The sequence below is a fragment of the Aspergillus pseudodeflectus genome (assembly GCF_044049435.1).
Source record: "Aspergillus pseudodeflectus strain CBS 756.74 chromosome Unknown BJX68scaffold_11, whole genome shotgun sequence".
NCBI classification, from domain to species: domain Eukaryota; kingdom Fungi; phylum Ascomycota; class Eurotiomycetes; order Eurotiales; family Aspergillaceae; genus Aspergillus; species Aspergillus pseudodeflectus.
In genome coordinates, this window is record NW_027263787.1 from 716709 (window position 1) to 740785 (window position 24077).

At 52.8% G+C, this 24077-nt stretch overlaps 8 protein-coding genes across 8 annotated transcripts; 4 read left to right on the forward strand and 4 right to left on the reverse strand.

Moving 5' to 3' along the window:
• Nucleotides 1-1276: 1276 nt before the first annotated feature.
• BJX68DRAFT_274454 (flavin monoamine oxidase family protein) lies at nucleotides 1277-3426 on the reverse strand (the record flags this gene model as incomplete). The annotated part of the gene is made up of 2 exons (XM_071047669.1): nucleotides 1617-3426; nucleotides 1277-1554 (listed from the first exon to the last, which is right to left on the reverse strand). The coding sequence occupies exons 1-2, from the start codon at nucleotides 3382-3384 to the stop codon at nucleotides 1277-1279; spliced, it is 2046 nt and encodes a 681-aa protein (XP_070901665.1). The 5' UTR covers nucleotides 3385-3426.
• Nucleotides 3427-4126: 700 nt separating this feature from the next.
• Nucleotides 4127-5601, reverse strand: BJX68DRAFT_264696 (MCT family MFS transporter; the record flags this gene model as incomplete). The annotated part of the gene is made up of 5 exons (XM_071045017.1): nucleotides 4127-4280; nucleotides 4335-4432; nucleotides 4479-5237; nucleotides 5284-5500; nucleotides 5549-5601. The coding sequence occupies 5 exons, from the start codon at nucleotides 5599-5601 to the stop codon at nucleotides 4127-4129; spliced, it is 1281 nt and encodes a 426-aa protein (XP_070901666.1).
• A 405-nt stretch (nucleotides 5602-6006) lies between these two features.
• On the forward strand, nucleotides 6007-8148 carry BJX68DRAFT_264697 (Zn(II)2Cys6 transcription factor; the record flags this gene model as incomplete). Its single annotated transcript, XM_071045018.1, has 2 exons — nucleotides 6007-7049; nucleotides 7098-8148. The coding sequence occupies 2 exons, from the start codon at nucleotides 6007-6009 to the stop codon at nucleotides 8146-8148; spliced, it is 2094 nt and encodes a 697-aa protein (XP_070901667.1).
• Nucleotides 8149-10260: 2112 nt separating this feature from the next.
• BJX68DRAFT_264698 (uncharacterized protein) lies at nucleotides 10261-12152 on the reverse strand (the record flags this gene model as incomplete). Its single annotated transcript, XM_071045019.1, has 3 exons — nucleotides 10261-10588; nucleotides 10644-11112; nucleotides 11984-12152. 3 exons carry the CDS (start codon nucleotides 12150-12152, stop codon nucleotides 10261-10263), a joined length of 966 nt encoding a protein of 321 aa, XP_070901668.1.
• Nucleotides 12153-13413: 1261 nt separating this feature from the next.
• BJX68DRAFT_264699 (zinc finger MYND domain-containing protein) lies at nucleotides 13414-14208 on the forward strand (the record flags this gene model as incomplete). Its single annotated transcript, XM_071045020.1, has 3 exons — nucleotides 13414-13773; nucleotides 13851-14009; nucleotides 14074-14208. 3 exons carry the CDS (start codon nucleotides 13414-13416, stop codon nucleotides 14206-14208), a joined length of 654 nt encoding a protein of 217 aa, XP_070901669.1.
• Nucleotides 14209-15611: 1403 nt separating this feature from the next.
• BJX68DRAFT_264700 (uncharacterized protein) lies at nucleotides 15612-16685 on the forward strand (the record flags this gene model as incomplete). The annotated part of the gene is made up of 3 exons (XM_071045021.1): nucleotides 15612-16154; nucleotides 16231-16404; nucleotides 16503-16685. The coding sequence occupies 3 exons, from the start codon at nucleotides 15612-15614 to the stop codon at nucleotides 16683-16685; spliced, it is 900 nt and encodes a 299-aa protein (XP_070901670.1).
• A 2874-nt stretch (nucleotides 16686-19559) lies between these two features.
• Nucleotides 19560-21212, forward strand: BJX68DRAFT_264701 (uncharacterized protein; the record flags this gene model as incomplete). Its single annotated transcript, XM_071045022.1, has 4 exons — nucleotides 19560-19890; nucleotides 19989-20102; nucleotides 20193-21029; nucleotides 21169-21212. 4 exons carry the CDS (start codon nucleotides 19560-19562, stop codon nucleotides 21210-21212), a joined length of 1326 nt encoding a protein of 441 aa, XP_070901671.1.
• Nucleotides 21213-21785: 573 nt separating this feature from the next.
• BJX68DRAFT_232597 (major facilitator superfamily domain-containing protein) lies at nucleotides 21786-23870 on the reverse strand. The gene is made up of 3 exons (XM_071039506.1): nucleotides 23011-23870; nucleotides 22846-22951; nucleotides 21786-22795 (listed from the first exon to the last, which is right to left on the reverse strand). The coding sequence occupies exons 1-3, from the start codon at nucleotides 23831-23833 to the stop codon at nucleotides 22357-22359; spliced, it is 1368 nt and encodes a 455-aa protein (XP_070901672.1). The 5' UTR covers nucleotides 23834-23870; the 3' UTR covers nucleotides 21786-22356.
• Nucleotides 23871-24077: the final 207 nt, after the last annotated feature.

Consider the following 24077-nt stretch of genomic DNA (forward strand, 5'->3'; position numbering starts at 1 on the left):
AATCCATTTCCATGGTCCATTGGCGTGCCCAAACAATAATAACATCCGTCTGCTGGGGGGTGGGAGGAGGGATATAAACTGTCTCGACCTACGTACCTACGCGTCAAATACTATTGCCTTTGATAAGACCCAGCAGTGCATACAGTCCGACTCTGAAATTTCGCCATCGATATCCACTCCTTTGACCGATTCATCGGCCCCTTCGGCTGCAAAGCCAACCAGATCCCCGCGGAACTATACTTCTCTTGATCACAGTGAAACTATCTTCCTTGGTACTTCCCCTTCCCTCGCCGGCGCCAGCATAGCCGCCGCACTGCCCGGCTTCTCAACCTACTCATGGAGGACAGGGTCAGCCGCTGCCGTCGGGGCGAGTCAAGAGGGAACCTCAGCTTCGACTGCCCCTGGCATGGGCGGGACGCCAAATGAGCGCTGTGGTCTCCCGACGTAGAGCTGGAGGGTCGCTGAAGAGGTTGCTCAAGAGCCCGCCGGGCGCGGTATCGAAGACGAAAAGGGTTCGGCTCCTGAGAAGCGCGGATTCCCAGCCTATAGCTCGCGTGTATCTGAGGCTAGCACGGCAAACGAGGAAGATGGCAATCAGGATGACGTCTCTGTGGTTGAGAAGCGTAGCTTTCCTACTTACACGTGGCGAGTCACTGAGGGTGAAACCAGAACGAGGACAGAAACGAAGACGCCGAGGTTTCAGTACCTGAAAGCGGTGGGTGTCCAGCCTACAGCTGGAGAGTGACAAGTGAAGAGAGTGACGGCGAGACTGAAGAGGCAGGTTCCGGTAATGTCGAGGAGAGCAGCAAATGCTAGATGTATTGAAGTTATCGATGCGTAGTGCACATGTGGTGAGAATGCCGAGATGCGGCCGCCGTCGACGGAGGATTAAGTGGGCTACGGCGGGGATACAACGCTCCAAAAGTAATCTTGCAGTCAGGAATACAAGCATGGTCTCTCAGTTTTAAGATAGGATATTGTGGTTGTACGCGGAGTTGAAGCTGATTACCGCACCAAAAAAAAAAAAGTGATGGGGACATACATCATCAATATGGTATGCGCTTAGGATTCCGGAGTTGGGGCTTCAGACCACAAGGGTGTTCGAACTGACCGTCCAGGAACTTTCAACCAATTGCACATTTAGCTTCTATATCATAATCATGTCTCATAGGACTCATTCCCCCTATTCCTCGCTCGTTCAAAACTATCCTACATCCCCTATTTACCACCCCTCACGCAATAAATGCAAACCCCAAGGACCCTTCCACCTCCTAAATCAAAGCCGAATCCACCTCCCCATCCACTCCCCCACAACGGCTTTGGCCTCATCCACAAGCCCCAAATCCAGCAGAATCTGCGTCGTCCCCCGTACAGCGCTATCCAACGCACTGAAGATCCACGCGTGCGTGTAGCTCGTGTGCTCGCCGATAAACACAGTCTTGAACTCTGTCTCGTAGTAGGCGGGCAGGTACAAGTCTTGTTGGCCGACTAGTGGTGAGGCCCACGCGCCCGCTTGGTGTTCGTCTGTTTCCCAGCATTGGCGGTTGTAGATTCCTAAACGGAAAACAATTTGTTAGCGGGTTTTGAGGTGGGAATCACGGAATGCATGTATTTACCGGTGAATTGCTCCGCAGCAACGTCCCCATGGAACTGCACCATCGCGCGCTGGACGATGCCGACATAATCCTCGTCACTCAGCGCCGCAACCGATCTCGCCGGTGTCCCGCTCGTATACGACGCGAGGACAACGCCCGGACCGGACGCGTTCATGTTGAACGAGGGATAACAAACGGATCCAACACCAGGAACATCCACCGAACCACATCCACCGAAGATCGGATTCTCTTGGTGCTCCCAGAACCGGGTCTCGTAGAGCAGCGAGAGCTTACACGAGGGACTGTAGTTCAGCGACGAGATGGCGCGGCTAAGCAGCGAGCTGTACCGGGGCAGATCCCACAGCCGGACTTTGCTGAACGGCGTCGCGACGACGGCATAGTCGTACTCTTCACTCTCAGGAACAAGATCCAGCGGATCCTCCCGCCAGTTGACCGCGATCTTTCCCGTCGTCTCATTGTAGCTCAGTCCCTCAACCTTGCGTCCGAATGTGGTCTTATTGACGATATGCGGATAGAACGCCCTGGGCAGCGACTCCAGCCCCTTGTCAATCGTCCGCCATTCGCTCGCGGAAAAGTACACGTTATCGTAGATATCCCCCCACATCGGCGAGTTGTCGCTTCCAGCGACGTAGTCGCTGATGTTGTCCCCGTAGCCCAAGGCATACCGCAAGTACCCGGCCTCGGACCAGTGGAAGAGCCCGTTTTCGACAGCGGTCTTGTGCGCGCGGAAGATGTTGTCCGCGATTGTCTTGGGCGAGAGGTCGTCGTGCGACAGATACTCCTCGTACGCGTCCTCGGCTTCCTCGGCGAGGGTTTGGTTCTGCGCCGCGGCGCTGTAGACCATTTCGGGGTCCGCGGCGACATCTGCTGCGCTGGGGATGCGGCCATTCGGTAAGCGACCGCCACCGGCAGAGGCAGGCGTATTCGGGTTATTCTGGATAAAGGGGATGAAATCGACCCGGAGGTCGGGATTCTGCTCGGCATTGAGCCTGTTCAGTGTGTCGGCGAGTTGGAAAACCATCTTGTGATCCTGGATCTCGAGCGTCTCGTTCTGCTCCGCGTATGTGATCGACACGGGGAAGCGCATGGGCCCCATCTCCTGGTACTGGTATTCCTCGGGAGAAGTATTGTTGAGATACCGTGTGCGGATTCGACCGCCAACGCGCTGGGAGGATTCAATGATGTGCCAGTTGTGGATGCCAACAGAGTCAAGGAGGAGACTTGTCATGAGACCGCTCATGCCGCCGCCGATGATTGCGATGGAGGAGTCCTTTGCGCTGCTTGATACCGTTGGGTCGGTCTTGGCCGACATGTATGCTACCCCGTCGAACCAGGGACCCATTGCGTCGGCGTAGTCGGCAATCGCGTAGCTTTCGCGTTTGTCAATTGCCGTCGCTATTGAGATTGGTTCTGAGCGCGCGACCAGGGACGATGTTGAAGAGGAGAACGCGTGCAGGCAGTGGAGGTGCGGTGCGTCCGAGGGGGTAATCCAGACGAGTCGCTCAGGCCGTGCATCGCGCTTGATGAAGAGCGTGCCGAGGGAGTGGTGGTGGCTGGTGATGCTAGCGGCGTCGCAGTCGCCGTAGACGACGTGTAGATCTCCTTCGAAGGTGTCGTCGAGGAAGTCGAGGTGGATGTTGTGGAGGGAGTCGGCGGTGACATCAGGGACGCGAAAGTTGAGAATCTCAGCTCGTTTCTGGATGCTTGCGCTGGAAGCAAGGGAGATTGGAAGGGCGAGGGCGAGGCCCAGGCGAAGTGGTGTCCGCATTGTCGCGACAAGATATACAACGTCCACCAAGGCCTCGGAGATGATCAGGATGGTTCTGCCACTTACAGTGAGCCAGACGGCTCTACTTAAGCATTTTCCCGTCTTCTAGAAGCACTACAATGGCACTCTCCTCAATGATACCAACCGCATTTACGTAAATCTCCGATTGCATGGCTTACACCGCGACATCGTATTCTTGTTATCAGCATCAGATCTCGGCCGTTACTGAGTCACTTCTCCAAACACCTTCTAAACCTGGTTAGCCGCATGGTATCTCGGAAAAAGATGGCGGCGGGATGTGATATCTTATCAGTCGAGTGACAAGCTACAGTCGTATCTATCGGTTGAAGAGCTCGTTTACGGCGCTTTATCGGAGACCCGCTGTTGGAGTCCCCGGAATACGCCCACATCGCGAGCACCGGTCTGCTTGGCAGGTGGAGATCTCGGTCAGAGTGGCCAGTCGGTAGCTTGCGGGAGAGACTGTGTTGGAGAAGGGCGTGTCGTATCTTTTGCTTTTGTCGGAGATAAGAGGAGAGCAGGAGATGTGGTATTATTGTTTCTTATCGTCGATAATGTACATTCTATAATCTGAGACACGGATCTGAAAGTCGTCCGCCAGTTCGTACCCCTCCTTCTTCCGGAGCCCAGTACGCAAACATGATGCAGATAATGATGACGATGGAGTATTATCGGTTCGCAGAGAAAGTCGTTGATGCAGCGCGGATCAAGATGGCGTGCCACCTCACACAACAGCCAGCAGCCGCCTCTCCTGCGCGAACCGCGCCAGCAAAAGGAGGAAACTGCCAATAATCAGGCTGACCCCGGAGTAAAGCGACAGAGCCAGGTAGCCATACGACCCTATGAGCTCGCCGCTGATTGGGACACTTGCCATTGCACTGCATTTGTCAGCTCTGGGTTCAAATAGGAATTCAACGGCGTCAATAGCTTACGAGAAGGAAGCAGCAGCCATGACCGCGCCGACTGTCAGGCCGATGGTCTGAGGGGTTGAAATCTGGACAGCGCAGACTTGCTGGAGGGAGAGGATGGCCTGTGATGTATGTTAGCGTCGCCTCAATGGATGATGATTGACTTACACCAGAAGTGAATCCGTAAGCAGCCGACCAGATCACCAAGCCGGCAACAGAAGTCGCTTTTGTCCAGCACAGTGCGATAATCCCAGATACAAAGACTGCAGGGATGCAGAGATTAAACCTTCCATACTTGTCCGCGACAATACCGGGAATGATTCGGCCAAACATGGATGCTCCGTTGACGATCGAGACCGTGTAGAAGGCGAGATCGTCCGAGAATCCCTCGTGAACCGCGTACGAGGTAGTGAAGAAGAAAGGAGAAAACATTCCAAAGTAGGTGATGAAGAAGCCAAGGCAGGTGAGGCGAACCGCGGGTCGACTGAGCACGGAAAAGTCCGGTCGACGCTGTGGTGCAGGTTTGGCCTCTGCCGTGGCAGATTCGTTGTCTGTTTGAGCAGCAACCGGCTGAGCCTTGGGTGCCGGTCGACAAAGGGTGCAGGAAATCATGAGCAGAGGAATCATGATGAACCCGACAATCCGCATGGTCCAGCCGAACCCCAAGCTCGGTTTCTTGAGTAACTCATTTATGACGATGGGCCATACCACACCCCCAAGCGACGAGCCAGCAATAACAATACCAATCGCGGCAGCACGATTGACCTTGATGTACTGCCCCACGAGAGCAACCATGGGAACGACCAGTAGAGACATGCAGATGCCCATGAGAAAGCCTTGAGCGAGGATGAACTGCCAAAAGGCGTGGCAGAGAGACGTCATCATAATCGAGAAGACCGTGCCCAATGAGCCCACGAGTAATATAACCTAGCTTGTTAGCTTGATTCGTTGCAAGGATGATCAACGACTATACCGTAGGCCCAAACAGATCCATCAACGACCCGGACACAACCGACCCGAGAAAAATGAAGAAGATGCTGACACCTCCGAGCCAGGCGACTGTCGACTCGGATTCATCTTTGAGCTGGTGCTGGAGGTAATATTCCTGAAACACGCCGAACGAGTTGATGAAGCCGACTGAGCAGAAAAGTGAGAGAGATGCGCCACAGATGACCCCCCATGCTCTCGGACTGTGGCTGTCAGCAAGAGGATACAAAACTCAGGATTCCTCTCCGTACGTGTATTCACTCGGAGCTTTGGGTTCTGACGAGGATTGCTCTTGCTGTTGCATTGTGAAATGAGGGTATATTATTTGGCTGTTGGACTGTGTGTGAGTTCATGTTTGAGTTCATGGTCTCGACTTGTCTTATATCAGTTGTTATTGTTGAAGAAAGGCTGAGTTGACTCCCTCCGACGGCTGACCGGAGACTCCGCGGACCTCCCAATGGAGCAGGTTATGACTGCCGCCCCGGATTTGTCAAACGCCAGGGTCTTAGGGGATTACCACTTCTGAGAGATGGCTTGAGCGATGCGATCCAGATCATCATTTTCATGATATTAATGACAAGTGGAAAGCAGTGAACAAGAAAGTGAAAGAATTTGTTGGTGGTTCATTCAATATTCCCCGATTCGGCAGGCGCAACACGTGATGATGATCTTCCAAGCGAGAAACACTTTCTCTCCACAACCTCGCGCCATGAAGCGAAAGTCGGCACCAGAACAACCAAACGCGACGCCAAAACGCGCTCCCAGACAGGATCCCGTGTCTTGTGAGTCGTGTCGCAAGAAGAAGCTCAAATGCGATCGCCAAGTACCGTGCAGCAGCTGCGTCACGCGGCGACTCAACTGCAGCTTCACCGGCGGCGCCCGCTCCCACTCTGCTTGCATCGACCGGCACCCCGAGAGAGCGCTACAGACGATATTCAGAGTAGCTCAGCCTGAATTTACTCGCGGTACCAACTCACGGTCGGTCGCTGCTGACTCGTGTACCCAGAGCAGAGAGTCGCTGGCGACTGCGGAATGGCTGGAACACATCCACATGGGCGACCGCGTCCCCGCGGCCCTGTCTCCCCAGTTGCGAGCGGAGCTTGATGAGAGACCAGAGCCAACACCTCAGGTCTCAGGGATGGCGGGCAATCTGCTATCTCTGATGCCCAGAGCTTGGATTCCAAATGCGAACCCGGCCACTGTCGACCTCATTCAACACCTTCCGAAGAAGGAGGACACAATCGGGCTGCTGAAGTATTACTGCTCTTACATCGATTTCCTATACCACATCATTATCCCGGCTACCGTTGAACGGCAGATTGACGATATCTACCAGTGTGTGGAAACCGGTAGACCTGTCAACTGCAGCTACCTCGCTCTGGCATTCGCAATCTCAGGTTCCGCCATCTTCGTCCAGTTCGCTATCGAATCCTCTGCGCAGGCCGCTCGGTGCACTCACCAATTCATCTTTCTGTGTGGCGCGGCACTTGTTCAAGCTAATCATACCCACTACCCGACCGTCGAGGGACTGCAGGCCGCCGTGATCGTACAACACCATATCTCCACAGTACACTGCTCTGCATCAATACGGGGCTTGTTCTCGCTGGCGTCTATCGTGACCCAGGCGAAAGATATGTTGTTGCACCGGGTCGACACTGTGCAGGCCAAAAATGCCCGGGAAACAGAAGCATATGATCCTCTCGAGCTGGAGACAAAGCGGCGACTGTGGTGGGACATTGCGTCACTCGACTGGTACGTATGGCTTCCCCTGGGCAGCTCATAATTCTAACGCCATAATAGGTTCCTTGGCTTCTTGAGTGGCCCACAAGAGTGGACATATCTCGTGAACCCCAACTTTGCATCTACGGATAGGCCCATGAATCTTCCAGACAGTGCGATCAGACGCCCAGACGCGCGATCTACTGCGACTCCATCAGACATGACTTACTTTCTGGAACGGCTGAGGCTTTCAGAAGTCTGCAAGACCATCATCGACACAATCGGCCATGAGCAGGTTAGCGGAAAGGAAGTCGACTATGCCAAAATTCTCGAGCTTGATCGACACATCCGAGAGGCGCAAAGCGAAATACCGGACGTCTTCCGTCTGGATACCACCTCGCGAAGGCGATTCCGCGCTCTATACCAGGAGCAACCGACTCTAGCGTGGCAACGCTGCATCCTGCAACAAGCTTACTATTCCCGTCTCTGCCGCCTACATCGTCCATTCTTCATCCGCGGAGCTCGCGACGCAAAGTACTCCTACTCACATGTTGTCGGCATGACATCGGCCAGAAAGGTTCTAGAGGTTAATCGTATTATGGACGAAGACGAGCCGCGATACCCACCCTCCACTGCCGTCGTCTGGGCAATAATGCACCATGTCTTCATGGCCGCCGTCATGATGCTGCTGGACGCCTGTTACAACCCGGATGACATACTTGGGGAAAAGCGCAAAGAGGAGGTTCTCGATGCTTGTCGCAGACTCAGCAGGGCGCAACAATCTTCGTCTCTGGTACGGGAGGGAATCGATGCAATGATGAGCGTTCTCCGGAAACAATACAAGGGTGGCAGACTGCCCAACGAAACCGCAGCCCCGGCACCTGCGCCGCCAGGAGACTCGCTCGAAGCCCGGGACGCATCGGCATACACGATTCCACGCGCAGCTCAGCAACCAGCTCAACCCGGCAATCCTGCTACTTTTACCTCGTTTGACAGTCCTGCCGATCTATCGGGTAGGGATTTGGAGGGTATATGGTCCGATCTTATCGATCACGGGGCGGATTTTGAGTACTCTGGTGAGGACTGGTCGGGATTGTTTAGCGATCTCACCAATGTTGCTATGCCTCCTTGATATCTTGTTGCCTTTTTGGCGATCAGGGAATGAAGGCTGGAATACCTTGGCTAACGAATACGTGTACGATTATTTTGCGATTCTTTCTTAATGTACAGAAGACACTCAATATACCCAGGAGGAACGTCATGTTCTTTGCAACCTGCTGTAGATTTGCTCTCAGAATACATGACTCCGTAATCGTCCTTCCTGCTGTTCTTCCCTCTGAAGTCTTCGAATAAACTGACAGGGCCGCGCTGCCCTCACGCAACCCATGGATGTCTCTCAAGAGGACAACCCAATCCACGTAGTAAGCGCACTCTACCAAGTCCATCAATCCAGCATTTATCAATCGCAAGTCTTTCTCGGAGTAGCATTGGCCTCGTAAATCTCCCCCTCTCTCCTGGCAGATAGCAACCACCGGTATACGCCATCCGTTCGAGCGGGACGGTAACCCTCGAGCCATAAATGTGACGTCAAAAAAAGCCAATGGTTGAAACGTGAAGGAAGAAGTGTGAAGTTGAACCACCAAGAGAGTGGTCTTTCATCCTTTTTTTCTCCGTGAGAACTGATGCGATGTTTGCGCAGGTATGCTTCGACGCCGCTTGCTCGAGGAGGCAAAGGCACAAAGGACATACACACTGCACAGCCTCACCAGACCCATGGGTGCAGTGACCTGCCCGCAAAGCTTTGGAGAACTCAAGTACCAGGTCGCCAGAAACTGAAAGCCAGTCACCCAGTAGAGAGAGACAACGGGGCAAGTCTCGGGGAAGAAGCAACCCTTCCTTCCAGACCTCCCCCTACTCATAGAGAAGCAACTAGCATTTCAGAAAGTACGCCGATCAACAGAGCTATCTCGTCTGAAGCTGCTGGGCTCAGTATCGTTGCCCCTTGGTCGAAATCCTCGAAAAACCCCTTCGGACTCTCACACGCGTCCTGATGATGCCACTAAGGCATAGACTTCCGCACCACCCTGGGTTCAGCCTTCAAGGTTTGCACAGTAGCTCGGCCTTGCCCGCCCGTTATTCAGTCGACAACTTGGACGGCTGTTCTGCTCCAAACCGGGGCAGTAGTTCACACTAGCATCCTAGTCTCTCCGCTGAGGTTGTTCGGTTCTATCTCGATAAAGCGTCGCCGAGCGGCGAGGTACCACTCACTCTCGACCGTAGCGTATGCCGCAACGATATGAGGATTGGGACTGGATGTAGGGGTGCGGTAATATCACCCTGGTGCACCGCCTTGTGTGTGTGTGTGTGGAGGAGCTTGCTGTCTTCGTGGACTTGATGTAGAACTGCAGTGTAGAGACCGTGTCACTACTGGAGACCACTCGACGACCACAGAGAGACGGAAGATAAGCTTGGACAATTGAGTTTAGGCTAAAGCAAAGGATTGTAAGAATGTAGATTGAAAGACTGATCCTCCAAATGGGTTGCTTCGATTATTGTTGTAGCCTCGTAGTCGAACTGCAGCGGTGAAAGCTCGAGCGGACCGGAGATTGAGTGCCAAATGTGCTGTGGGCTCAGAACACGGTAGTCGAGGCCCCTCGGCGACGAGTCGATCTGCATGGCGTACGCAATGAGGGCAGTACTGCAAGATTTACAGAAGGCGTCATAAAAGGAAGTACCGACTGGACCGCAAGTCGGAGCATCTGAACCCTGGCCAAAGGCCTTATACCTGTTTTTTTGCTAGGCAAGCTCAAGGGGCTAAAGCAGAACAGAGCCCAGGGGCAGGCGACTTTTTTGCTAGCGGTAGTAGTAATCCCAAACTACACAAGGAGAACTGGCTATTTAAACAAGAAGTAGCATATTAAATAGCAGAATAAAGCAATTTTGAGGTATCGGGCTGAAAAGGACAAGGGTCCTGAGTGAAACGAGCTCAGGCAACCAACAACCACCGACTTTCCACTCCCGTCTCTACGCTCTTATCATAGCATTGAAGGAGAGCCCTGTTCAAGCCTCGTAGTACCAACAGGCTCACTCGCCATGTAACCGAGCAACAGCGGAAGATTCTCTCTCGGCTTTGGGGACTGCTAAAGTCGTATAGTGGACTTTTGCCGATGATAAGATCGCTCTTCGTAAGGTGTGCCTGAAGTATGCGAGCTCTGTGGTTCTTGAAGCACGAGATAACCATGACCTAGCGATTCTCAACGATTAGCTTCTCACTCCGATATTGCAAATCCGAAATACCAAGGCGTACCGGAACAACATGATGATCCTCAAAGTAAGGAGACTTCATTCTTGTGAGCATGAATCCCAGAATCGCTAGCAGTTCTCGACGGTAGAGTACGTCTTCTTCTGGGACGAGATCGTGGCACATGGTAAAGACAATGTGCGAGCGTCCATCGCCGACCCGGGTCCAACAATAGCCAAAGGATTGGAGTCCAACCGCGTCATTTGATTGTGCATAGGGCCAGTATTTCCCCCGCAGAGTGTCTGGGTCCAGTTGGTCGTCGCGAATTGCACTAGAGTAGACAGCAGTTAGCTCGGAATCGCTAAGCGGATTATAGTTGGGCTGACCTCATTTTCCAGCCGGATAGGTGAGCCAACGCGGACGAACGCCTTCCTCGTTTGCGGTTGAGACTCGCAAAATAAGCAGCAACGTTACTGCAGGCATCGTGCGGCTCATTGCCATGCCACAGCTGATCTGAGTGTTCGATGGTGTATTTCGTCATGCTATTCACGGTGTCGAGTACGTTGCACGAGGGCTTAAAGAATATTTGGTGGTCGTAATTCTCTCCTTCATTCTGTTCGTCCGCACGCAGTGGAAGATCGTAGACCCCGATTCTGAGATTAGCGCCTCCCGTGATGCCGATTGCCTCAGACTGTACTCGCTCAACTGCCAAGAACAGCTTCTTGAGGCGTAGCTGGTTGAGGTCCTTTAGCGTGAGTCCCCCAGTGTCGGGAGTGTGGGCTGGGCGCTTCAATAACGGATCCCAGAAACGAATGCTGAGCCAGGAGCCGAGAAAGGCACCGAGAACGCTGTTCCCTAGGCATGTCTAAAGACTGAGCAAAGCTGCAAGGAGGGGCATTGTGTGCGGTCGAGCAGCTTCGGTGCGGGATAGGTTGAAGGGACAGTGCGAAGGGATGTTTTCAATTGAAGTCTAAGTCGAGCTTCAAGAGTGGCAATGACGGGGCAGTATCTCAGCGAGTGTGGCCTGGGAATAGAGTTGAACCGTAGTGTTGATCAAGAGTGGTAGCGGAATTCGAATCCGCGGACGCTGGCCACTGATCATGAGCCTTGCCACTACTTCGTTCGCCGCTCTCAGATCCTGTTTTGGTGTAGAGCCATTCCGAACCGACAGCAGGGCAAATGCGGGCCTCACTGAGAGCGCAAACTTCATAGTGTCCTCGACTTTCGTTCGTTCCAGGCACAAACCTGACATCCGGGAGAGTTCCACACCCTCTCAGCGCGGTATTATATCACTTCCGTGGCGGTGCCCGAGAACGAGCATCGGGCGAGGACCCAAAGCTAGACTTCAGATATCGTATCGGCGCCGAGGTAGGGTATATTCAGCGCGGGTTGGTCTCGTAGGCCAGCGCGTTATTTCTGAGACAGTCTCCGAAGTCCGCCCTGTCGAGATGAGGATGGTAAGCTGGTCTATCTAATCCGGCAGTGGAGGTTGAAGTTTTTACCTAGTGTGCAGTCCCCTGACTGCCTCAAAAAGGTATGAACGTTCTCGGCCCATGAGAGATCTCATACGCGTCTCCAAGTTGTTCTTCAGCTAGCTGGTGTGAAAGGCCCCGCCTTTGTAGCTCCATGACCTTGTTCAACTGGTACGGGCTCCAGCTTGTCGGCCGCTTCGCAATTAGAAGTGCTTCTATAACGGCACCGTCCTGAACTTGCCAACTTTCCGTACCGATTACGCCTAGGAAGAACCATTTCCAGACACTGTGCAGCCACGCCGTCTGCCGTCCGTAGCTTCTCAAGTATCTAAGAGAGGAATTTCCCGTTATCCATCGCTCGGGATACCGGAGGACCTTTGTTGTGACCAGGAAGAGCCCGTCAGTGCCAGCGTTCGACGACATATGCATTCTGTAGCTGTCTCCAAACTTGGTTCTGAACAGCGCAGTCGGACCGCATAGGCGGTTGTATTGAAACAAGCTAGCTCCTGCAAGTCGAGACTGGAGTCCTCGTGCCATTTCTCGCGCTGGTTCACATCCAGCTGACTCGAAGATATGGGCGCGACGATTCGAGGAATCGGCGAGCATCTAAGGCCATGGACAAGAGTCAGACAGGTGGGTGAGATTGAAATAAAGGACATTCAGCACAAGCTTACGAGTACCTTTTGAGCCCATCGTAGCCGTCCTGCTGCTCCAAATCGATCAAGATGGCTGCCGCCCAGGGAGCTTGTATCGCGTATAGGATGGAAATACGGTACAACGAGAGTTTGCGGAGTAGCTGTTCGTGCTCTACCAGGATCAGCAAAAATGAAGCTGTCTCTATTGGAAGTGAGAAGTATCTAAACAGAATTGAAGCGGATCACGTTGCCGATTGTGACGTGATGCCTCGCCATCAGGAAAGGAAAGAGCCCGGTCCTCCTGTCTGCAGCTGCGGCACCGCATCCTCAGTCCTCAGACTCGCCAAGCATTCTACTGATTTCTCAATTTCCCTGGTCTCCCAAAGTGCCTACCGCTCGCGTCTCAGAATTCACGTGTCAATTCGTCCTGTCCGTAAAGATCTGAGAGAAATTCGCTCCTGCATAGCGGTGAATGCCAGCTTCTCTCCCTCGCTTACTGACGGAGAATCCTTTTGAATGATGTCTGTCAAATGGCCGCTTATCCGGGGAGCTGAGGGCTTGCGATGCAGCCCCTCTCAGACTCACAGAACACTGGTGATCCCAGGCGCCTGCAATGCCACAGTTGATCGACCAGGGGAGGAGCCAATGACACCTGCAGCGCCTATTGAGACCCCACTCATCAATAGCCGAGATCGGCTTGAGAGTCCCTGCGTCTGATCGAGCTGCAGGTCCTTGTGAGGTCGGGTGGCCTGTTGACCAATGAGCGTTCCCCACAGTTGTTTGCTATCGGCCCCATCGTGCTGCAGCAAGGCTCTGCTCAGAAAAGGACCTTAACAGTGAATCTGTTGACATTCACTTGAATTGGATTGCTGGAAATGGATTTGCACACAAGTTCTTCGCCTATAACTCGTTTCGTTCCCCCTCCAGTCTTCCATCTTTCTCTCCTCAACCGTCCGGTGTTCTCCTCTCCCACCTCGAATATCTCTTCGTTCTCTTCCTACTCAGCCTCTGTCAAGTCCTCCTCTCAATTCCTCTCACATATCATCAAGATGAGTGGTACTGAGGCAGAAGGCCACTCCTCCTTCAGGAGCCTGGCGGAACTCCCCCGTCAGACCGATACAGCAAACGCACAGATCAGACCCCAGGTCTATAGGCAATGGACTTTCGTGGCCGAGATTGTAGCTGTGGCATCCTCCGACCATTACGATACTGCCTTGGTTGTCCGTGATGGCGATGAGCAGGTTTTGACCGTGGGCTTCGACCTCGCCGTGGACGACGGCATGGAAGATCTCGTCCGAAACACTTTCAAGACCGGTTGCACCCTGTTGATTCTCAATGCGCACAAAGTCGATATCCGCGGCGGAAGGAACGTGACTGGCATCGAGGTCAAGGACATCGGTCACATAAAGGTGAGTTCATCCAGTCTTTTCTTTGGTCTCTGTCTCGCCAGAGAAGAACATTGCTAACGTTGGCTCGGATAACCCAGGTCTTGCCCTTCTCCCTTGCAGCCGTGACTGGCATTTACTCCAAGCTGCTCGATTTCACCACTGTGGAGGATGGCAACCGCATTTGCAATGGATGTTCCCGGCGTCGTCGCGGACTCCATCCCTGCCCTCTCTGTAGGATGGCTTACTTCTGTAACCGTGTATGCGCTCCCTTCTTCTACTTCTCTGACGCTTGAGACAATCACTGACATTGTTGTCCTTCAGAAATGTCAGGTCACTTCGGCCAATTCGCGTGCCCACGCCCGCGATTGTCGCATTGCCAGGGATCCTGACCTTGCTGACCTTCTCCACGAAAGCGTGCTTCTTCGGTTCAGGAGTGCCAAGTTGATTCATGTTTAGTGGCTTACGACAACATGGCATGGATATGGGTAGTACTTGATGGTGTTTACGTGGTGTTTACATGGTGTTTACATGGTGTTTACATGGTGTTTACATGGTGTTTACATGGTGTTCACTGTTCCAAACGGTGTTTTGGCGGCCTGTGTTTTTCTTTTGTCAAATGCTACGATGAGTGAAGATGGACGGTGATAGGATTTGTACCATAGTGGAGTTTTCGATTCTCGAAAGACCAAAAACAGAAAGATAATTTGCCTCGCAATCTTACGTCCAACTCCGTTGTATCGTGCTGCGTTGGTTGAATATTCTACTTCTGCCGCTGCATTGACGCAAGGGAAGATAAAATCTTAGAGGCTTCGACGATGCAGCCCTTCGAACTCATTTTCGTTCCATGTTCTCTTGATTCTTCCAAAGGAGCATACAAAGCTGGATGATTTGTTCAGCCATTCTGCGTCCATCCCTCGTGTATTACGCTACGGTGTCCGAGATCCTACCGATGCTGTTGCAACAAAGAGCAGGGAGATGCCGTCCTGAAAGTGTCGACGATGCGGCTACTCGGCCTTATTTTTGTCCCTCGTTTTCGGGATTCTTTCCAAATTTGCCTTGACACAGAGCAGTCTGTACCTGCACGGCAGATGTTTCGAGCGTTGATTCGCCTCTTCGCGTGTCGGAGATCGATTCCGCTCTGGAGCCATGTCCCCATTGCGAGTCTCCGCTGGTTCGCAGTTGACGGCTTTTCTCCTGTCTATACACAGTAAACCGTTGTTTTAAGAAACGTCGAAGTTTCTTTGTGCTTGTTTACTGTTGCTCTACACGAAGAAGTACGAGTCCAGTTTGGTCGATAGAGGTCGCCAGAGCACAAGGCCTTCCGCCACCTTGAGGGCGCCATTTTTAGTAATAGACCTCCAGAGTCAAAACCAGTCCACGACACCACTTTTGTCTCTGAATCGTCAAAAGACCCTAAGCGACTGTTATTTACGTATAGGTACGGTCACTGATACGGCAGTGCTCTCACCTCGCTGCCGACAGACACGGCTGTACTCGTCCGCTTCGCTGCCATTGGGCGGAAGCAGGGGATTTACCTTTTTGGCGTCAAACCTTTCTTGCAACAAGCTTTTCATTGTTTACTGGAAACTATAAGTCTGACCGCCTGTGATTCCTTGAGGTGTCGCCCTGCTCAAATTCTTGCCTGCCTGTCTATCTGCAACCCATCATCCAACCCTCCAAAGCCATCTCAAGACTTCTATATTCGCTACATTTACAAACCTCTTTACCTCTCTCCATCACTTTAAGAAACTTCTTTGCCATATTCACCATTTTCACCATCCTCTTAATATCAAAACTTCGCAGTCACACTCAAGAGCTGTTCAGCACCTACAAATACCATGCCTTCAGTCCTATCCACCATGGTGCAAGCCGCCGTCTCGCAGCAGCTCTACAAGGAAGTCTACGATCTCAGCCTCGATTTCCCCATCTCCCAAAGCCCCCGCTACAAACCCCACACCTTTACAGATCCCGCAACCGCCACCGAAACCGAAACCGAGCCCGCCAAAGCACACAACTACCTACCAGAGTCCGAAGAAGACGACAAAAAAGACCGGGTCCGTCCCTACAGCGCCCTCCCGCCCGCCCGCAACGAACAGCCCGTCAAGCCCCTCCGCGGCCTCAACAAGGGAGCACGCGGGTGGTACTGCTTCCTTGGGGAGATCATCGAGGTTTACGTCACCGACGACGGGAAGAACTGGTTGATCGAAGCCGCTGATAGGGATCGTAGCCGAGTGCCGATTGTCTTTGCCGATACCCGGGATAACGATGAGCTCTTTAGGACCTTTGAATCTGCTATACAGCCTGGTCATGTCGTTATGATCCTTTTTGCTAAACGCCATAGGTTAGGAGAGGAGGAGGATTCGGGCGAGTGTATTTGGGTAGAGAATCGCAGGGAAGTCAAGGTATGTCTGGCTGTCTTGCGTTCTGCTCTTCACCGATGCAAATGGGATAGATAAGCTAACTACATCGTTCTACCAGTTCTTCGAGACTTCCGTTAACTACCTCAGTGACCTCGAGCACCTACTCTCGCAACATTCTCGTGCTGCCCAAGCATATCGTCGGACTTATCAGTGCTTCGGCTGCAGGATGTCCAAGTATTCCGAGGAACTCATCCCCTGCCCGGATTGCGGAATGTTTTGGTTCTGCGACAAGGTATGTCGAATCCACCTCACTAGTTACTGCCCCGGTTAGCCTTTCTACTTCTCCACGCACTGCAACATTATCATCTTTCTGATACTAACCCCTCACAGCCCGCCGACGACCACACTACAACTACCTGCCACGAAATGGCCCTCACTCACCGCGATCATTTCGACGTCTGCAGCTTGCTCGGAGACCCCGATGTCTACCGCCTTTTCTCTGGTCGCCATCGCATGGTTGATCGATTTCTTTCTCCTGTTGTCAGACGGAATTTCCTTGTTGGGTCTACTTGAATCATCTGTTGTCGATTGTGTTCTGTTTTATCTTACTGTGTCTTTTCCTTGTCCTTTTTACTATCATACCGTTGATCGGTTTACTATTTTCCTGTTTTGAGACAATATTTCCATATTGGTTGAAGATGCCTCTTGTGTCAAACGTCATGTCTTCTTCTTCCTCTTCTTCTTCTTTCTGTGTCTATTCTATGGCTGTCTCCTGTTTTCTTTTTTTATACTGATGGTGTATGTGACGATACGATATAAGCGATCTGGGATAGCTACTGGCCGATTCCATCCTGTTCGTTTCCTTCTGGTTTTCCATTTTCTGTCTACAACGACATCGTTTCTGAGGTTTTTTTGACAGCATGTATTTAATAGAAAATCAAACACCGGGTTGGACCGCATACCAAAACCAGTAGAACGTATTCCTGCGTACCCTTTCCTCTTTGCAATAAAGTCCCACACAGGACCGTCCAAAGAAATAGAATCACAACCTGGAGTAACTCCAAAGCTTGAGCTTCGGCTTAAAAAATCCTACGATCGGTAGAAACTGCCTCGTGGATGCCTTTATTTCCTTGCTATCATATCTAGAGTCTTGTTTAGCAGTAGGAATAATATTGCAATCGACGAGCTTCCAGAGCAAGAAGCTAGTCCGATTGAAGCCTTCGGGTATATATCTAAACCTTCCACTGCAAGCCACCCGAATCGGCCTTTGAATTGGAAACCCGAGCCCGATGCCCATTTCCCTTGGGCCACATCAAGATCGTTTCTCATGATTTCTCATGCTTCTCTCTAGTACTGAGTAACAGGATACGTAGACTGCCATCTGGGGAAAAAAAATCGAAGCGCTCCCTCTGTTTCTCCGTCGCCGTGTTGAGACAGTGGGTAGGATTACGCCTCCTTTCCTCTGCCACTTATCAGTCAGATCCCTAGACTGGCAGCTGGGAATGGAGATTCCAGCGCCGTTTGAGTTTTCCTTCTGCCGTGTGAAGAAACCTTCCAAACCTAACCTTCCCTCCTTTGTTTCGCTGCTGACCTGACATAGTCGCAAACTGGCATCTAGGGTCGGTATTCGACGCCGTCCGCTTTCTCTTCCGCCGTGTCAGATCTTTCACGATATTCCCCGTCCTTTTTCTTGCTACTTCACTGGGCGGAAATATCGGTAACCTGGCATCTAAGACTGGGAACCCTAACACAATTTCCCATTCCCCACCGCCGTAGCAAAAGCTTTGTAGATTACCTTTCCGTACCTTTGCTTCTCAGCAGTCAGAAACGTGGACTGGCATACGGTTCTGGGAGTCTAACTGCCATTTCTCTTTCCCCTTGGCCTCGTCGAGACAGTTCCCGGGCTTGCCTCTCCTCTCCCCTGCTCCTGAGCAGCCAGTTATGTAAACTATATTGCTAGACGAGAAATCAACCGTCGTTCTCTTTTCCTTGGGTCGTGTTTGAATCCATCCCAAGATTACCCCGCCTCTTCCTTGCTACTGCACAGAGGAATCAGTAACCGGCAACTGGGACTGGAGTTAATTGACGTTCCCCTTCCTCTCCCGGTCAACCTGCCAGGCATCGACAGATCCAGCAGAGTGAATCTCCCTCTCGACAAGCAGAAATTAGAAATGCTATCATCAGGTGCCCTTTCGTAATGTCCACATTCAGAACCTGTTTGAATTTGGACAGACAAGCTCCACCGAGATGTCTTGGTCCAAGATCACGCTGTGCAGCTGGAATTACCAGCCCCTCTCTCAATAGAAGCAAACTCTTGATTTCGATCCTCTTTCGGATTTTAGAAAATGAATTTACGGACTTAGACGGCAGAGTGGCGTCATTCAAGCTCCTTCCAGGCTTCTATTCACCAATTGTTGTCTCCCCCGTTTCGATCTCGATCTGGCCTCGCGTGGCCAGGGACGACACGATCGTCACCTCTAGATGTTGATCCTCTTCTCGATCTTTAAGAATTAAATCTCCCAATTTAGATCCGGGAATACTGTCACGTAAACTCCGTCTAGGCTCCCATTCACTAGACCTCCCTGTCTCCCCGTTCATATCCCGCGATAGCCGCGCGTCTCGAGTGACAACACGATCAGCGTCTCGACTTTGCTCCTTGCGCATCTGTAGACGGTGAATCTCTGTAGCTAGGCTAGAAAATGGCGTCATTTCAGGTCTTCTCAGGTTCTTGTCACCAGACCTCGCTGTCTCCTCGTTTCGACCTCGCGAGATGCTCGCCTGCTCAGTGAAAACAGGACTAAAAGCATTGTCTCAAGATCTTGCTACTCTCGTAGACTTGTAGAGATTGACTCTCCGTAACTGGACTGGGATAGCTCCAGGTAGACTCTCCGAGATCTCAGTCACCAGGTCTCGCTGCCTGGCCATTTCAACCTCTCGACAGCCCCGCGTATGCAGTAACAACGCGGTCATCACCCCACGTTTCCTCTTCTGGATCTCTCTAAATCTCTAAATCTCAATCCCTCCTTCACTGCACGCTTCCCTTGGCGCGTGCCCCGCTCTGTCCTCGCCCAGGCCTCCCTAGCAAACAGCACAATTGAAGCCAGTCACCTGGACACTGTTTCCATGATCTTCGCCACCTCTCTAGACCCACTCTCTTGAGGTGAAGAAGACACATCCTCGCAAGCCAAAGTGACAAGACGAGGCTGACGAGATTACCGTATCGAAACGGCGTGATCCTGTTGCTGTGTATCTTTCCCTCTCTGTTTTCCCCCACTATAAATACCTTCTGTTCCTCTCTCACTCTTCAACTCTCCTCTCCTCGAGACGCTCACATCCTCACCCCCTCTCTCTCTCGCAGTCTCTAGTTGAACAAGGGCATCTTTCTCTCATAACATACTGTATCAAGTACCTGTCTCTATTTATCATCAAGTCGTCTCGATCTCAGAGATGCCCCACTCAAGTGACGAGTCGAGCCTGGCTCTCCCCCTTCCACCAGTCGCGACTCAATCAGCAACACCAGCAGACGATGCGGCAGTTGGATCGTCAAGCTCAGCTCTCCCCGCTGTTCCAGCTGGAACTGAATCTGCAACACAAGCCGAGAACCTCACAGTCGGATCGTCGACCCTCGCCCTCCCTCTTCCTCGAGATGGGATTCAATCCGCAACACAAGCTGAGGGCACCGCAGTTGGCTCTGCCAGTGCTCAGGCAAACGCGCAGGAAACCCCATTCAAAGACTGTTGCGTTGCGATTTGCGGCCACCATGAGCCACTCAAGACAAGTGAGCTCGTCTCTTTTCTTTGGTTTTCTTCATAACCCTCTCACAGCCCACGAAGGTGAGGTGAGCATTGCTACTGACACGACTTGTTCCTTTCTTAGACGCTCTGAAGGCAATGGTCATTGGGCTCGGTGCAAAGTATTCCAGGATTGTACGAGCCGGTACTACCCATCTGATTACGACCGAAAGGGAAATAGACAATGAGGCCAAGCAGGGTAAGTCCGTCCGACTCGTTTCTTTCATGATAATTCTGGCCCAGCGGTTTCTTGGTGGCACCTGATCAGTTTCTGACGTGCTGTACACAGTTGTTCGCGCTCGGGACGTCCAGACCTGCGAGGTCGTGTCTCTTCCTTGGCTTCTGGACTCAAGGGACGCCGGTCGCCCACTGCCAGCCAGTCGTTACCGTCTGGTCAAACCGACTCCTCTCGCAGCCGAACCAACCGCCATTGAAGCAAATGACTCGAGCCGGAAGAGACCCCGTCCCACCTTCCAGGCAATTGCCCCGCGTCATGGCCACGTCGCTCAACCCGAGACACACGAGGATGCGGATGAGGATGCTCCCGAGAGGACAAACAAACATCGCAAGATCATACATGGCGGTGATGAGGCAGAAGTCCAGGCTCAGCCTCAGACTGCCGCTGCTACTGCAAAAGCGCATCCCACCCCTGTCCCGGAGCACGCACAGACCCAAGCTGCTGTAAGAACAGCCTATGCCGTTCAAACCGGATATCACGAAGCAGCCATCAACAACTTCGTAAACAATTGGCACCAGCCAGGATGGCTTCCAGCCGGACACCAGCCGATTCACCACAACGTTCAAGCTGCAGCGAATTTGACCCCGGTCTATGGACATCAGCCAACCCGCAGTTTCCACAACCAGGCCATGCTGAACCAGTTCCCCGCGCACCAGCCAGAGCCGACATGGCGCCAGGGCGCACAGCAACGCATTCACAATCACAACGCTGCGGGCAATCGAATGCAAATCCTGGGAGGGCCACTCCACCCTCGTTTCAATGGGCGGACAGTCTGGCCGCAGGGTGCACGCCAGCCCTTTTCCTACTATGGCGATGAGGCAGATTACGTTCCGAACCCTGTCCCTGTCCCTGCCCCTGTCCCTGCCTACCCATTTGCGGCGCGTGCCTGTGAGTACCCCTGTGATCTTCCCTTCCAGTCCTGTTCCCTCCCGTTCATGCCCATGCTCTGCTCATCGATTGACTCCTGACTACTTTTTCCCGTGTGTCTATCATCACTTGAATCCAACTAACAATTTCGTGGCTACAGTCGAATGGCTTCGCCAAAACCGCAACCGCAACCGCAACCAGTGAATAAGAAAGACGCCGCATTCTATTTTCATCAAACATCGGGCCTTGGCCGCGTCTTGTTCTCGTCTTGGGTTGCGGTGTTGACGTGTTGTGGATGATATGCTGGTTTGGACTGGACTGCGATATGATGGTTGGAAGTTGGCAGTTGGATTAGGGTTGTGGTGGGGACGGGCCCAAGCTCGGACTCCGGACGCTCGGCCACCTGCATGGATGGATCCAGCACCTTGGAAGGCTTATCCATTGCATCTCGAACTTCAGCTTGAATATGGTATGGCTTCCCTCACCTTTGCAATTCGATGAACGCAATGCTAACGCGCCCAGAGAAGATCTCAACTTTTTTTTTTGTTTTTCCTGTTGGATGTGCCACCGACTGTCTCTCTTTTGCCCTGGGAACCGGACTCCGTACCAGCCGGCTTTCTTCTCTATCTACGTGTACACTTGCGACGATGGTGATGATAATGTTCCCTTGGTTTTGTTGGTTGGTTACTGCCGAGCAGGGCTCCGGTCTTTTTTTCATGTATTGATGATCTGCGATGATCTCTGGGATGTATCATATGGTAGCAGAAAAGAAAAAATCCGAAAAGAAGAAAAAAGAATCAAAAACATTTCAATATGAATATCTCGCGCGGTGGTTTTAGTATACTTTGTCCAAGTTTTTTTTTCCGACGGCAATTTCAACGGCGAAAAGTAGATGGACGGCTAACGAGTATACGGGATAAAACACAGACGCTCACTAGACACGCATGCTAATAGACAATGAATGTATCACTTTTGGAACCCTTCAAATCCTCCCTTTTGCCTACCCACCCAGAAGTTCAAAATGCTCGCAGGCACGGGAGGGAGGATGGTGTACCTGGGTTCCTGCTGCCTTCTTCTGCTGAGGCCCGTTCCTCCTGAAGATGATTAATGGCTTTCGAGTAGGGCAGGTGCGTTGATTCGCCGCGTCGGTCGCTCCTTCCCTGCGCCGGCGAGTTCCTCCCCAGTCGCTTTTTTCCTCTGACAAGTCGAGGAAGGCGCGATGGACCACCCACGGATCACCGTCCCGACCTCAGCCCAAGCGCTCCCTACCATCCAAACTCCACAATTCACTTCCAAGCTCCCGACAGCCACAGCGAGCTCCCCTCCTCCAATCCAGCCCAGCCGAAACTCAGATCTTACTCCCCCAATCCCACCGATACCCCAGACACGCCCACCGCGCGGCCAGAAACATCCCCATCGCCACGACGAGCACACCCCCCAACCACACAACCACCATGCGCGCCCCGACCTTCTCGAGCATCTCGCCACCAATCGGTATACAGATCAGCGTTGCAAAGGAAACGAGACAGTAGAATGTCCCGAAACGCATTCCGATTTCCTTCGCGGGGGAGATTTGACGCACGCAGACGGGGGCGAGGCAGATGAAGGAGCCCGAGGTTATTCCGTATAATGCGCTGAAGATGTACAGGGCGATTAGGGAGTGGCTGAAGGGGTAGAGGATCGTGAAGATTAAGATTACGGCCATGGCGATGAGGAGGATGAGGACGTTGAGGCGGCCGTAGGCGTCTGCGACGCGGCCGGCGATGAGGCGGCCGATGCAGTTTGTTCTGTTTTTGTTAGTAGTTGTGCTTATTGGAAGGGTGTTGGGTGGACTTACACGTTTAGTACGACGAGGAGGTTGACGCTGGAGGCTGCGCTGAAGCCTTGGCCGAGGACGTAGGTGGGGAGAAGGCCGATGAGGGCGAAGACGACGAGTTCGAGGCCTGCTCGTTAGCATACATCGTCAATGCAGGAAGATCTCAGGTCTCAGATCTCGACGTACAGAAAGTAGCCAGCGCCATCCAGGTAAACCTCGCATCCTTGAAACAGCGAATATCAAACGCGGCCTTTAACCGCCCATTCCTCGGCAGCCTCGACTTGACAAGAAACGATGCGATACCACACATAACAAGCACAACAAGCGCAGTGATGCGCATCCCCCATTTATACCCGACACTGCCAAACGTGCCTCGCAGGATATACGGGAAGATGACACCCCCCAGACCCGACCCGGCCATGGCCGTCCCAATCGCCATCCCTGCCTTGGCCTGGAACCAATGTGGAACGCAGGACATGCCGACGTTGCTGATAAGCGCCGCGCCGATGCCGGCTAGAAACCCGAAGCACAGGACAAAGTGCCAGTACAGCGTGCACTCGGCCATGAGGAGGACACTGAGGGAGTAGATTCCCGTCCCGGCGGTGACGAGCTCCTTGGGGCCGTAGGCGTCGAAGAGAGGGCCGACGAACACACCAAGGCCGAGGGACGTCCAGACGAAGATGCCCGAGATCCAGCCGACGTCGCGGCTCGAGTAGCCTTCTAGTTGGTGAGTTTCGAGGTAGGATTGTAGCACGCCGACAGAGTTCATGAGCCCGTAAGAGGCCATGAGCAGGAAAAAGGAGCCCAACACGACTAGCCAGGAGCGGGTGCCACCATCGGGAAAGTCGTCGTACGGATCAGTGGTCTCTGCTTGTGGTGTGCTTACTCCGGAGGTGAATGGATTCTCGGTCTCATTGCCGGTCGGTCGGTCGCGGTTGATGGCCGTCGACGACTCGGGGAGCTCGTAGCCAGACGAAGTATACACCTGAGGGGTCTTGGCCGCTTCCATCTCTGCCTCGCTGTTGATATGTGCTTGCTCGTTTTTCTCTCGATATCTGGTCTCTGCTGTCTGGCGATCGCGGTCTTTAAGTGGCGTGAGTCAGAGTTGGAGTAGCGGGGCTTGCATGTCCACATTTCCATAAAACACCTCCGATTGGAAGGGGTTCGCTTTCCTCATTCGATTTCAAGCTCAAGTCTGGCCATGTTCCCGAAAGGCGCTTCCACTGATCGACTCCAGACCAGGTCCAGACCCT

Excerpts from the sequence above, each read along its gene's own strand:
- BJX68DRAFT_232597 (XM_071039506.1), bottom strand. The coding sequence starts at position 23,833 with ATGGAAGCGGCCAAGACCCCTCAGGTGTATACTTCGTCTGGCTACGAG. Across the intron at positions 22,952-23,010 it reads GATGGCGCTGGCTACTTTCT|GCCTCGAACTCGTCGTCTTC; the intron begins GTACGTCGAGAT and ends GCTAACGAGCAG. Across the intron at positions 22,796-22,845 it reads CTCCTCGTCGTACTAAACGT|AACAAACTGCATCGGCCGCC; the intron begins GTAAGTCCACCC and ends TAACAAAAACAG.